This window comes from Cryptotermes secundus, unplaced genomic scaffold (assembly GCF_002891405.2).
Source record: "Cryptotermes secundus unplaced genomic scaffold, Csec_1.0 scaffold124, whole genome shotgun sequence".
NCBI classification, from domain to species: Eukaryota; Metazoa; Arthropoda; class Insecta; order Blattodea; family Kalotermitidae; genus Cryptotermes; species Cryptotermes secundus.
This window is the reverse complement of record NW_019735462.1, coordinates 153,264-167,150: the sequence shown is the minus strand read 5'-3', so window position 1 is coordinate 167,150 and position 13,887 is coordinate 153,264. Positions and strand designations below refer to the sequence as shown.

The following is a 13,887-nucleotide window of genomic DNA, read 5'->3' as shown; positions in this document are numbered from 1 at the left end:
TGGGCAAAGGACTAGTCCCCATGTGCACTGATGCACCAGCTGATGGAACCTCTCCACAAGAACTCTGCGTCTGCTGCCGGAACCATCATATCACTATGGCCTTGCTGTCTTCGTCAAACTTGAATCTGCAAACAGGGTTCACTTGAACAACCCTCAACATTTGTTTAAAAAAATAATAAAAAGAGGTAAAGCTATCCCTGTAACAGGCTGTGGAGGTGCATAGGGTTGTGAGATGTCAAGGCTCCCACATTTTCTAGACAGTAGGCTCACAAATGGCAGTGAGGTTGTCAGCCTTACCCGCTAGTCGCACTTTACCCCCAGGAAGATTCCTAGTACTCAATTCCATTAGGGGCTGAGTCAACCCCAGGGCAATAGTGCGGCTGGAAGGATTAGATCAACTGAAAAACCCAACAACCTCATCAGGCATCGAACCTGCCACCTTCTGGCTTGTATCATAGTGCCTCAATCAATTATGCAATTGCGTCAATATTTGTATAAAAAGTGGGATTACAGTCAATCTTTCTTCACTCCCAGTATATTTAACAGCTGTCAACAGCTTTGATTATATGTCACTGAATGAACTGGAATGGTTATGGAAGAAGTGGTTGATGCCTAATTTGAGGTATTATCCTGGATTTCCATAGAGGGATTAACAATAATCATGAAAATTTCAGTCAGGATATCTTTTCTCCAGGTCAAGATTTGAACCTGGTGTTATGATGTGAACAAACAACTGAGTGTGTGTCTGTTTCCTACAGTTCTGACCAGTATATGATAAAACAGGAAACAGAAGGATACCAGGATTCCTTGAGTTGACAGTATGGAATCACCTGACTACAGAGAAGAGCCCACAGTGTACTCTGTGGAACATTTTCTGATCAATATTTTCAGCTGGTCTGTACTACAATGAAGTAATTCTGGATGTAAGATAAGTATTTCATGTACAAATATTATTTTGGACATTGTCTATTGTTTAGGGTATATTTCCCATAAATAACATTTCAGAAATTTCTGTGACAGTATTATCACAAACCTTTGGAAAATCAAAAGTATTTACTCTTCTGCTGAAGCAGCACTGAGGTATTACTTTAACTAAAGTAAGATGTTTCTTTTTTATCACTGCATAAGTTTGATTCATTTGCTTGGAGGATTGGAAATGTTTTGAGCGATCAAATAACCTGGTACCCAAACACAAGTCAAATGTTCATATCTGTTAATAATTTCTCTTACTGTACTGGGACCTCCAAAATATGAAGCAGAAATGCTACCTACTCGAGCATGATACTTGGTGCCACCTATGCAAATATGATCAGAGGATTTTCAACCACTTTCTAACACTGTTGCTATTAACTTTCAATCATGTCATGGGATAAATACAATGACCTAGGTCATGACATCTGACACACAAACCATAAACTGTCCACACCTTCTCTTCACAAGGAATAGTTTCATGTGTTTCTGTAAGAACAAAATTGATATATGCATCTTAAATATCTCAATTCGGAGATCGTGAGTGAACTTCCCTGGTGCAAGATGAGGAACCCACAAGTACATGAACATGTGTTGAGTTTGCAAGAAAGGCAATGATATGGACATATTCCTAAAGTGAGATTCTAGTTGGATACTGATGATTCCAGAGTATCATTGATGGCTAAGTCTGATTGATCAGCTTCAGTCTGTATTGTTATCATCATTTTTTCTTCATTCGAAGAACTTCCATCTGATGATACAGACTGTGTTGATGTGGCTGCTTCCTGCAATAACAATGAAAATTATGTAGTATATCATGCTGATATGAAGAACATCAATACATAATTCAATGTACTGACAAAAAAAAAAGACAAAAGCAGCTTCTATAGTTTAAACATTTCCTGTGACTCCCTATACATGATAATATCACAGAACTGCCAAAATCACTGTTACCAGAAACACAGCATTCTAAATCTGAAATACATAATACTGGTGCTTCCATGACAACAGAGGGATAGGCAAAATCTTGAACATGGAGACAGTGATGATTTCCATGATGATGGTACTACAACCTACATCTACTACAGTGTGTCATCAGTCAAAATCATCATCCACATTAACATGGAAACGTAAATTCCCGAAATATTCTATAACTTATGACTTATTAAAATTATAACATAAAGCTCAGACGTTTTCATTCTTACTGTCATCATCAGACATTCATTAGGAAACTGCCTAAAACAAATGTAGTAAAGTCTCTTACAAAGAACACATTATATATTATAATATATTTAACCATATATACACAGTTCACAAATATCTCTCCATCTATTTGTTCCATTCTGTACCTCAGAAACTAGTAACACTAGCATAAATACATAAGTTCTTTGTTTTAGAAAAGAAAACTCAGAAGAATTGCTAATTTTGCTTGTACATGCATGGGTTCAAGGCCAAATCAATTTCTTCACCCATTCATTCCAAGGTAACAAAAGCACTGGGGACTGTGACAACAATGAACACTATTGTAACCACTAAGAAACCATTCAGCCACACGTTAATTTAACACAGGCTCTCTTATCCCGATCTAATGTACAGCAGTATGGTTATGAAAGAGGGAATTGCACTGCTTAACACTGCCATATGAGCTTCTGTGAAGATGAAGACAAGATGATGAATGACTACGAAGCAATGCTAGAATGATACAGAGTCATAAAGGCATAAGCTATCCTATTTACTGAGGAAATAAAAAGAAGCACAACACTCTGCTCCAAACAAATAGTCTGTTACTGGTATCACAGAATACATAACTTTCATACATGGTAACAAAATAATTTACTCAACATTCTCCAAAACAAATGTGGTCTGAACTTTACAAAAATGAAATGTGGGAGTCCAAGAACTTAAATGTAAGTAATAATTACAAACAACAAAAGTTGTTCCTCCAATTGCAGTGCAGATTTTTCACACATGCCGATATTAATTATAGCCAATCACAGTGGCTGCATGATCTAAGGCATGAACTCACTTCACTTGCATGAACACTGGGATCATGGGTTCAAATCCCACTCAAGGCATGGACGTTTTTCTGCGTTTATTCTGTTTGTGTTGTCCTGTGTAGGTAGTGGCCTTGTGATGGGCTGATCCTTCATCCAAGGAGTCCTACCGACTGTCTTAGAATTAAGAAACTGACGTGAAACAAAGCGTTTCACGGATACCCTATGCTCCAAAGTGCGAGCAACAGGAAAAAGAGAGAGAGAGGGAGTAAGACGGAATATTACTTATTATGAACCATGAAAAGTGTGTATTTGAACATTTATGGGGTGTATTAAAACAAAATTTAATCTAATTTTTGACATTTTAATAGCTGGATATATTGCTAATGTCTGTCACACAGTGCATGATTCACTACAAAGATATACTATTCAGATCCAAAACTGCATTAAAAAAAGAAAGCACACATTTAAAATTCTGCTAGTTACAGATGATTTGTGAAGAAGAGACATAATCCATAGTTTTGAGTCTAGAACTGATGGTGAGCAGTAGTTCTTTTACATCACTGTTTATAGAATATATTTCATAGAAAAATCCACCCTCGCAGTTGTCATCAGCCACTGTCAATTTATTTGCTTGCCAGAGGTCTAAACAAAACAGTAGGGCAATGTTTGGAATAATGTTCTTTATTTGCAAATATTATTAATTTGCAGTTTTGACAGGCACAGAAGCAGTATCAAATAATGCGTACTTGTGTCCGAGGTCTCTAGAATTCTCTCCAACAAGGAAGTGAAATATCTGCTGTATGGTGGGTCTACTATATTACTGCTATACCAGTTCAGACAGGAATACTGTGAAAGTCCTTACTGTAGATCAGGGGTCTCCAAACTTTTCAAAACGTGGGCCACATTAGGTAATTCAGCACTTTCAACGGGCCGGATAAAATGAGAAATTAATAACTCTAGGTATATGAGTTTTATTTCATAAACTAAATACAAAGTACGTGAGAATAAATTATCGTATATTAATGACAACAGACAGTAGCAGCAAATGCTTATATTTTCATCACAAATTTTAATAAAACAATTAATGTGAATGATGGAACTCTTTTTGCATTCTTAAAATCTGATTACATTGAGGTGATGATGATCTGTTACAATTACACTGCACCACTGCAAGAAGTCTTGTGCACAAGACGGCTAGTAACGAACTGCTCGCGCTACCTACATTGCCACGAAGTGACACTGCCGATTGAGGACGAACAAGCATGAAGAAATACCATGAAGTACACGGTCCAGAATTAGTAAAATTGTGAATAATATTAATATTAACATAATATGGAATATCAATATATTTTAAATGCAATATTAATTAATGAATTTGAAATCTATGAACAAGTATTTTTTTTACCAGTACTCATTGGAAAATTAGTTCATTTGGCGCATTTCTGCACAATTCTTTCGCGGGCCATAGTTTGGAGACCCTTGCTGTAGACAACACACATAAGTAAAAAGTGTGGGAAATCTTGAACCCCTTTTTCAATTATACAGCTGATCCATACACACATCCAAACCCACATATGCATATGTGCACACACAATTGCCTGCCCACCCCTGCCCCACACAGACACACACACACACACACACATATATATATACTAAAGTTGGAGCATCCAGTATATACAGCTTATAAAATAAATCTAATAAATCAACTCTGAAATAAAATTATTACTTTGGCAATTTTTAGCCTACTTCTCTAATATTATAAGATGGCTAACGCTTATAGCATAATTATGCTGAGTGTCTGTGTTGGTCCACCCTCTAATAACTTATGAATCAACTGACAGATTTGTATGAAAGTTCGTGCCATTAGATTGCACCTGATCTATGTCCTTTTTAATTTCTTACCATCCATATTAATAACATTGCAGCCATAAGAATATGCAATATAGGAATAACAATAGTGTCTGTACTTGCACAGGATCCTGAAAACATGTGTGGTAAGGTTAACCAAATATAGAATTTTGTTAAAGACCTTTCTTTTGGTGCAGGGTAAAACAAACATGTGAAATCTATATTCAACTCTTTGTCTGATGATGACAGCAAGTCACTGGAGCCTGGCATGTGAAATTTTGTATACAGATTCTACAAATTTTATATCAGACATTCTTTCTTATATTAAGGAGTGCAGCCATAGTAGCCATGCAAACTTCCAGATTCTGACAAATTTAATGTAGTGAAAATGTGAACCACTGGATATAATCACAGAAAAGGATCACTTAATTTTATAAATACAGTTTATAGTTCTTGGTAGCCATATCACACAGCCCTAAACTTCTGAAGGAAAGCAAACAACATTAAGTCCTACACAGAACTTCCCACTGTTCTCAGATAAATTCACGATCATTAATTTTATTCTTCAGCTTGTCTCATATTCAAAAACTGGTACTTTTACAAGCACAAAATTAACATACTGGTTGCAAGCAGTTTTGCCAAAGGAATATAATCCAGTGAACAGGACCTGAGCTTTCACTTTATACTTTTCTTCTTAAGAAACTGTAAGTACCAAATTAATATCAGTGGAAATTTATACTCCAGGCTGAAGTACTGAATCTTTTACAAATACGTTACTTTTATATAGGGAATTGCTCTTGATGTTAATTTATTGAAAACACAAATCTACCATTGCAAAACTACTCATACTATATTGTCACATGTTGGGTATGTGTCATGCGACAAATAACTTCACACCCTCTTGGATCTAGCGAATTTATTCCACATTCGCTCTTATGCTTACACAAGTCACAATCTCACAACTACTGCCATCTGCAGTATCACAATTACTTCCCTTGCTGTAGTCACTGCCATTCACTCGACACGACTCAATAACAATGGACTTCAACTCATACTGAATACTCCATCCTCAATACTAGTATCTCTCTCTCGAGTTCAACACTGATGAATACTTTTCATTATGTAGCATCTGCACTGACAACACAGAAAACAGTTATGTGATAGCTACCACTGTTGTGTGACACCGTGTTTACCAAATGCCTAGCAATAGTCTCTGCACGGAGTCTCCTGTTGCGTGATGTCACAGCCTAGCGGGAAGAGGTGTTTACCGAGTGTTGCATAGTTATGGGATGAGTGGGGTATGTGATGTCACTCACACGTCCTGTTGCACAATCCAAGCATGCACAGAGTTGTTGTCTAGCAATGCGCCGATACAATCCACAACTCTCACGTTGTGCACGTGCCCTGACGCCTCTGTGGCTCAACAGTTCCTGAATAGAGCTAATATGCCACATTGCTCCCTTCTTAAGGCTGTTCATCCCAAATAGCCTAACGGTGCATCCCCGTTCCTTCTCTTTCAAGGCTGCACTTGCTACGTCTTCTTTTGGTCCATCTACTCCTCTTGCAGCGACTATTCTCCGGCCATTACATCCACTTCCTTCTTAAGATTGTTCATCCCGAGCAATTCCATGGTCCAGTGTTCATCAATCCATTGTTTCACATTCGCTCCTCATTCATGCCGGGGAGGCCGGTGTTTCTACATTACCGGTTCCTCCTCTGCTTACAGTCTCTTTTTCTGTTTTGGAGGGGGTCAGCCCCTCCACAATGTCCAATCCATGATTCTCCGCATCCTGCTGGAAGCCTTGGGTATTCATTTAGTGCTTTTCAGACCGTAGGTCTCATATAAGAGTTTCACTAGTGTTCCTCCACTTCCCAGAAGTGATTGCTCTCTTGGGCTCCACTTATGGATGCCATCTGTGGTTGTCCCCTTCTTCCTCCCGTGTAGCAGCTGCTTGCCACATCAATCTTTTGTTCCTTTATGGTGTGCCTGTAAATTCTTCTTGAGCAGCCCTACTCTCTGGATTGCTCGCTCAATCATGGCCCTGGTGGGGTTTCTCCGAACGACATCTTCCTTCTTGCCATGCCACTTTCTCACAGCGGGTTGTTACTCTGCAGGCGATGGCCAATTTCTTTTGGGAAACATGATTTTCCCATGTTGCCTCCATGCGGGCAACAGCCAACTTCTTTCGGCACCAAACATTGCCCTGGGATCATTCCTTCATTTTTCACTGGTTTCGGTTCTTATGCCTTTTCTTCTTCAGTTCTCCAACTAGCGTTACTTCGGCGTCTTCTTTAGAGACATCTCCTTGTTGTGCCGCCTCAGGTTTCCTGTTCACTGAGGTTGGCTCATTTTCTAGACGTGTCTCCGTCGTTTCTCGGCAGGCCATCGTCTTTACGTCTTTTCCGGGTTCAATTTCGGCCACCATCTCCTTGTGGCTGGTTTCCATCTTTTCTCATGTGGCAGCCATCTCTTCTTGTATGGCTTTTGTCCTTGCCTGACTGGCTCTCATTTCTGCTCGGATGGCCTCTGTTTTTGCGTCCATCTTTTCTCGCCATGTGGCAATCTCTTCTTGCCAGTTTTTTCTACTGGCCTCCATTTCTTCTTTGTTGGTTTTTTATCAGCCCTCATTTCATTCAGCAGGAATTCCATCATCTGCTGTATCTCCATTTTGTGGCAGTATAATACTTGATGCACAATAATTTGTTCTACTTTCTGACATGTTTAAGTTTGTAGACACTTCTGTCACCAAACTGTCATGTGTTGGGTATGCATCACACAACAAATAACTTCACGCCATCTTGGATCTAGCGAATTTATTCCACATTCGCTCTTACACTTACACAATTTACAATTTCACAACTACTGCCATCTGCAGTATCACAATTACTTCCCTTGCTGTAGTCACTGCCATTCACTCGACACGACTCAATAACAATGGACTTCAACTCATACTGAATACTCCATCCTCAATACTAGTATCTCTCTCTCTCTAGTTCAACACTGAGAAATACTCCTCATTATGAAGCTTCCCCACTGACAACACAGAAAACAGTTACGTGATAGCTACCACTGTTGTGTGACGTCATGTTTACCGATTGCCTAGCTATAGTCTCTCCATGGACTCGCCTGTTGTGTGACGTCACAGCCTAGTGGGGAGGGGTGTTTACCGAGCGTTGCATAGTTATGGGATGAGTGGGGTATGTGATGGCACTCGTACTTCCTGTTGGGCAATCCAAGCGTTCACAGAGTTGTCGCCTAGCAACGCAACGATACAATCCGAAACTCTCACGCTGTGCGCATGCTCCGAGGCCTCTGTTGCTCAACACTTCCTGAATAGAGCCAATATGCCACAATGCACTGAAGTGCCAAAAGTCATGGGATAGGTACCTAGTATTGTCTAAGGACCCCTCAAGCCCTGCGAAGTGCAGCAACTCGACGTGGCATCGATTCCACAAGTGGACGGAAGACCTCTGGAGAGATATTGAGTACTACTGATGGTCATCACATTGTATAGAGACATAAATTATTCTGACTTGTATTTCTTACATAAACAGAGTATATAAATACATTTAAAATCAAAGTTATAGATCTTATGTGATCCATATTTTGTGTAATTGGTTTATTTTTGACAAAACTGATAAAATTTCGTTATATGTACTGGACAAACAAAGATCAACATAAAATCTTGCTAACACTTTTAGTGTAGACCCTCAACATCATGCTTTATCATTATCTGTGTACTATCATAGATAAGATATGCAGGTGGATAACAAGATAGATCTATCGTTTGTATATAGCCTCCATCCTGGAAGATTATTAAAGATGGACAAACATGACTTCCCTGTTGTATGTTGCCTTTGTGTACTTCGTGCAAGCAACACATAATAACAGGTATTTTGCACACATCTAATCTTAACATATATATATATATGTTTGTCTAGTGTTTCCATTTGTAGCCCTTGTTCACATTTGTGATCTCTAACCACCTAGGCAAAAGTGTATAATTCATTTCTGGGTGTGTGCACTTGTGTGTCCACACAGTAACTTGCATAAATGGTCTTAGTGAGAACCATTTGGTAATAATGTAGCACAAAATGTAATTCAATTACCATGTAAATAATTGACTGAAGAATCAGTAACACAACAAAACACTGCTGCTGGAAATAAACTACAATTTCATAGTTTCATACCATCTGCTATGAATAGATGGAAGGTTCAAGCAATATCTAAATACTGTGAAATGTATTATATGTAAATAATTGATTGGCAAGTATACCTGAGAAAAATGAATTTGTTTCAAAGAATACATCCCACTAGGTGCACCATCAGATATCCAAACTTCTTTCTCACTGCTCTCGTTCTCATCAAATTCCTCAAAAAGAAAAAAAAAATTGTTCAAGTGCAATGATTGGATCTACCGTATTTGCCCGAATTTAATGCGCCAAAACATTTCTTTCATACAGATATGGATACCTTCTAAATATAGGAAACAACTACCACTACAGTACAGATTTTTAAAAGTCTTTCACTGGCTTTTTAATAGAAAATAAAATAAACTAATTTAAAAAAAATAAAAAGTTCCATTGATATCTTCCAGTAAGATGCTTCACTGAATTGCATATATGTGAATGTAATGTGCAAATATATTTCTGAGGAGGTATTCTGAAGAAAAAGCATGCAATGTATTTGGGCAAGTACGGTAAAAGCCACAATGATACATGATAATAATACAATTTTGTGTATTGTGCCATCAAGTATGTGGGCACAGATTATAAAGTAGGGCATTAATTAGAGAAAAGAAGAAAGATAGTCAATATTACCATCCATCCCTTCCTACCAAGACACAAGAACCAACAGTGACTACTGAATCACCTTCCACCTATTCTAATGAGACCTACCAAAGGATACAAGATAGAGACACAGATGTCATAGCATCTTGATCATCAAATGAAATGTAAAAAATAATAAATAGATAGAATAAAAGAAAAGGAAGAAAATAAATAAAGTGTAATAAAAAGACGACTTCATGGTTATTAAAAACATTTTGATTGAGCTCTTAATTAAACTGCTCCCAAGCCTCCAGAAATATCACTGTGCTAGTACTAAAAGATTATTTATGTCTCTCACTGAATATGGAAAATACTTCTCTGCAGCATACAAATATCTAAATTCAAAAATCTGTCCACATTTCTTCTTCTAACTTTTCTTATATTTTGAATTTATTTGTAGAATACAGAACCAAGCATTAAGGAATATCACATACACAGACATTTTTAAGCAAAGCTTTCATTTCTCTTCCACTGTTCTCATTATACGTTTCATAGTTTACTTAATGACAATTTCTCAACTGGATTCGCTATATAGCATCAAATGGGAGAATGATCATGAATGAAGAGTTCTGAAGGATTCAGACTGTGGTCTGGGTTGTGATACCATAGTCTTGTAGGCAAATACAGTGGAACCTCACTTAACGAGCACCTCTCATAACGAGCAAAACTGTAAAAAAATGACTCACTTAACGGGCGACGTTTCGCATAACAAGTGACAAGAGGGGAAGTCCCGGATTGTGCGCTAGCTACATCAGTCTGTGTTTAGCACTCGTTCCGCTAGCATCTTAGTGTCGTTTGTGATCACACATTTTTCCAAACTTGTGTTGAGACATACTATTTGTGATTTTGCAAAAATGTCCCCAAAGGAAAAGCTGCAAAAAGACAGCCATAAGATAATAAAAATAACTGTAGAAATGAAACATAAAATCATTGAAAAGCGAGAATGAGGTGTGAGCATGGCTGATCTAGCACGCACATACAATCGGTCTACATCAACGATTTGCATTATCCTCAAGAAGGACAAAATTAAGGACATAGATGCTTCAAAGGGAGTGACAAGAATATCTACACAACGGTTACGTATTCTCGATGATGTTGAAAGGTTGCGCCTCATGTGGATAAATGAAAAGCAATTGCAAGGCGACATTATTAATGAGAACATCATTTGTGAGAAGGCGAAAGTGATTTTCGCCGACCTCGTTAAGAAGACGCCAGGATCATCAACAGCCAAAGAAGAAGCATTGAGAAGCATCACCCTAATAAGGCAGTGGCTATGCATGCTACAAATTTATTTAATGATAATGCTATGTCGCATTTTCACCAAATTTTGAAGCGTCGGCAAAAACAAATGTCTCTAGACAGCTTTCTAGTAAAAAAGAATTAGATATGTATCATAAATAATAAACTAATTATATCGATTTTTTTGTTTTCTGCAAATCAAATTCGCATTCCGGGTTGGTTCATTCCGCATAGAAGAAAAGATGAAGATGATTCACGTTCCTTAACAAGGTATATATAATTTTCTTTGAATAAACGTTATACATAAAATTTTTTGATAATTTTTTCGGCATTGAATGCATTATTGTATTTTACATTAATTCATAGGGGAAACATTGTTTCGCTTAACGAGTGTTTCGCATTATGGGTAAGATTCTGGAACGAATTATGCTCGTTAAGCGAGGTTCCACTGTACCAGTGTTCTGGAGGAACACTGTGCCTGTATCTTCATGGAAGTGTATTGAGCGAGGAATTAGTTTGGTTATATATGCAGGTTGAAGGAAGGTGATTACTCAGACCCATGGAAGAGGAAGAGGAGAAGCCCTTCATGCTAATATCTGACTACAAGATCACATGGTGCCTTAACCCAGATGGCCATGATCTTAATAATCATCTCTGTAAAAACCTAAAAACCTACAATTTTGAAGGATACCAAAGGAAGTAACTGTGACTTATTTTCAGGTATTATCCTATGGATTTTTCCACTTCATCAGACTGTCTCTGCAGTCCACCCAGTCTTCTGTCAAATGGGTAGTTGAGACTCTTCCTCTGAGGGTAAAGCAGCCAAAGCATGAAGCTGACCAGTTACTTCATCCATTTAACTAACCAGTCTCAAATATTAGAATATGAATGTGCAATAATGCTGATAAAAAAAAAGAACCTTCCACTGAACCCAATCCTGAGATAATTCAGTCCAATCCACATTACAAAAATCTATTTTTCTACAGATATTTTCTTTTAATATCACCCTCAAATTTACTTCTTGGTCTGCCACATGACCAATCTCCAAGAGATTTCCCAACCAAAATTTTGTTTCCTGTTTATTCTACCTTAACTATGTGTACTGCCCACACTATTCTCCTTGATCTACTATCCAAAAAATTCTACAAGAGCATAAATGACCCCCTGAGCATTATGCTCTTCGTTCATGTGAGAAACCATCTAACAATGGGCACATAACTATTTTCCATGTCTTATCTTTAATGATATGGAAAACTGAAATGATAGCTCCAGTTTCATAAGAGCACTATTTCTGACTCCTAAGCGAATCACTGGCTTTTATGAACTCCATTCCAAAACTTCTTAGTGGGTCTAATAACATAATGACGGTAAACTCCTGGTCATACAATATCCAAACATTTGGAATTCTCATCCAACTGACAACAATTTAAAAGAAAATTTACCACTTTTATAAATTTATTCAAAAACAAATTTTAAATTCGCATGTGTTCACCCAGTAGTTTTCCTGGCCACCACTAGCAATACTACCCATCTTCTTCCCTGAGGAAAGTGCCATTACAATAGATGCTAAATGAATTTGTGATTACATTGCAGTATATGTATCCAGAATCTTTCACCTATCAATGTGCTGTGTCACCTAAGAAGACTCCAATGCAAGAACTAAAGTTCTGACTCTGTATTGAGTATATAATATAAAAGGTGTGTTCAAAAAGTATCGAACCTTTGGTCGGCAGAAATACATTTATTGATTTGGAGGTACAAAACCCTAATCCCCTTCAAAGTAGTCTCCTTGGTAATGCACACACTTCTCCCAGCACTTTCACCATTGTTGGAAACACTTCTAGAACGCGTCTTTTGGAATGGTGATCAGCTGGGCCGTCACATTCCGCATGATGTCTTCTTTTGACTCAAATCAGGTTCCTTTCAGCGGCATTTTCAGCTTGGGAAATAGCCAAAAGTCACATGGAGCCATGTCGGGGGAGTAGGGAGCCTGACAAACCACAGGGATGTTGTGTTTGGCGGTGAAAGTCTGAATCAGATGCGCAGAATGGGTGGGTGCGTTATCATGATGGAGCTGCCAAGTTTTTGCTGCCCACAGATCCGGTTGTTTGTGCTGCACAGCATCACGAAGGCGATGAAGCACCTCCTGGTAGTATTCCTTTGTGATGGTTTGGCCTTGTGGTGCGTACTCATGATGCACAACCCTATGGGAGTCGAAGAAAACGGCCAACATGGCCTTGACATTGCTGCGGACCTGCCGTGCTTTTCTTGGCCTCGGGGATGTCGGATGTTTCCACTGTGACGACTGCATCTTGGTTTCCGGGTCGTACCCATAAACCCACGACTCATCGCCTGTGATCATGGTGTTCAGAAAGTTGGGGTTACTGTTTGCATAGTCCGGCATGTCCTGTGTGATTTCCAGACGGTGTTGCTTCTGCTCCACTGTTAGCAGTTTCGGTACGAATTTCGCGGACAATCTCCTCATGCCCAAATCCTCGGTCAAAATTGAATGTACCAATCCAATGCTTACCCCCATCTCATTCGCAAGTTCTCGGACTGTGATACGACAGTCCTCCATGACCGAAGTCCACACTTGCTCAATGACATTCTCATTTCGGCTTGTTGAGGGTCTGCCTGAATGCGGTTCGCTGTCCACTGATGTGCAGCCATCTTTGAAGCAGTTGTACCACTCCTTTATCTGTGAGTTGCTCATGGCATCGTCCCCGAAAGCCTGTTGAATCTTGCGAATGGTTTCCACTTGGGTATCACCAAGCTTTTGGCAAAATTTGATGCAATAGCGCTGCTCATGTTGTTCCGTCATTTTACACCTTACTGGAATCCAACGAGCACTCACTACACATCCTCACTCATAGGCCGACTGCCAGCGACTAATGCTTTCTGCGGGCGGGAAAATATTCACGACTGCACACGAATGTCCCCTCCACATCTCCACCAAAGGGAGCCTTCCACGCTTCATTGGTTTACACAGGAAAAAAGAAGGTTC

General features: G+C 38.8%; 1 protein-coding gene across 2 annotated transcripts in view; it reads right to left on the bottom strand.

The window, feature by feature from the left end:
- Window positions 1-462: 462 nt before the first annotated feature.
- LOC111869291 (transcription factor Sp4) overlaps window positions 463-13,887 on the bottom strand; it is a 29,441-nt gene continuing 16,016 nt past the window's right edge. Inside the window, exons 9-10 of one of the 2 annotated variants that reach the window (XM_023860688.2) lie at window positions 9,092-9,187; window positions 463-1,754 (exon numbers count right to left, since the gene is read on the bottom strand). In XM_023860688.2, the coding sequence (XP_023716456.1) occupies window positions 1,614-1,754; window positions 9,092-9,187 (237 nt within the window). In that variant the 3' untranslated portion in view covers window positions 463-1,613. The remainder of the gene's footprint in view (window positions 1,755-9,091; window positions 9,188-13,887) is intronic. The other variant, XM_023860689.2, reaches the window with a different exon arrangement.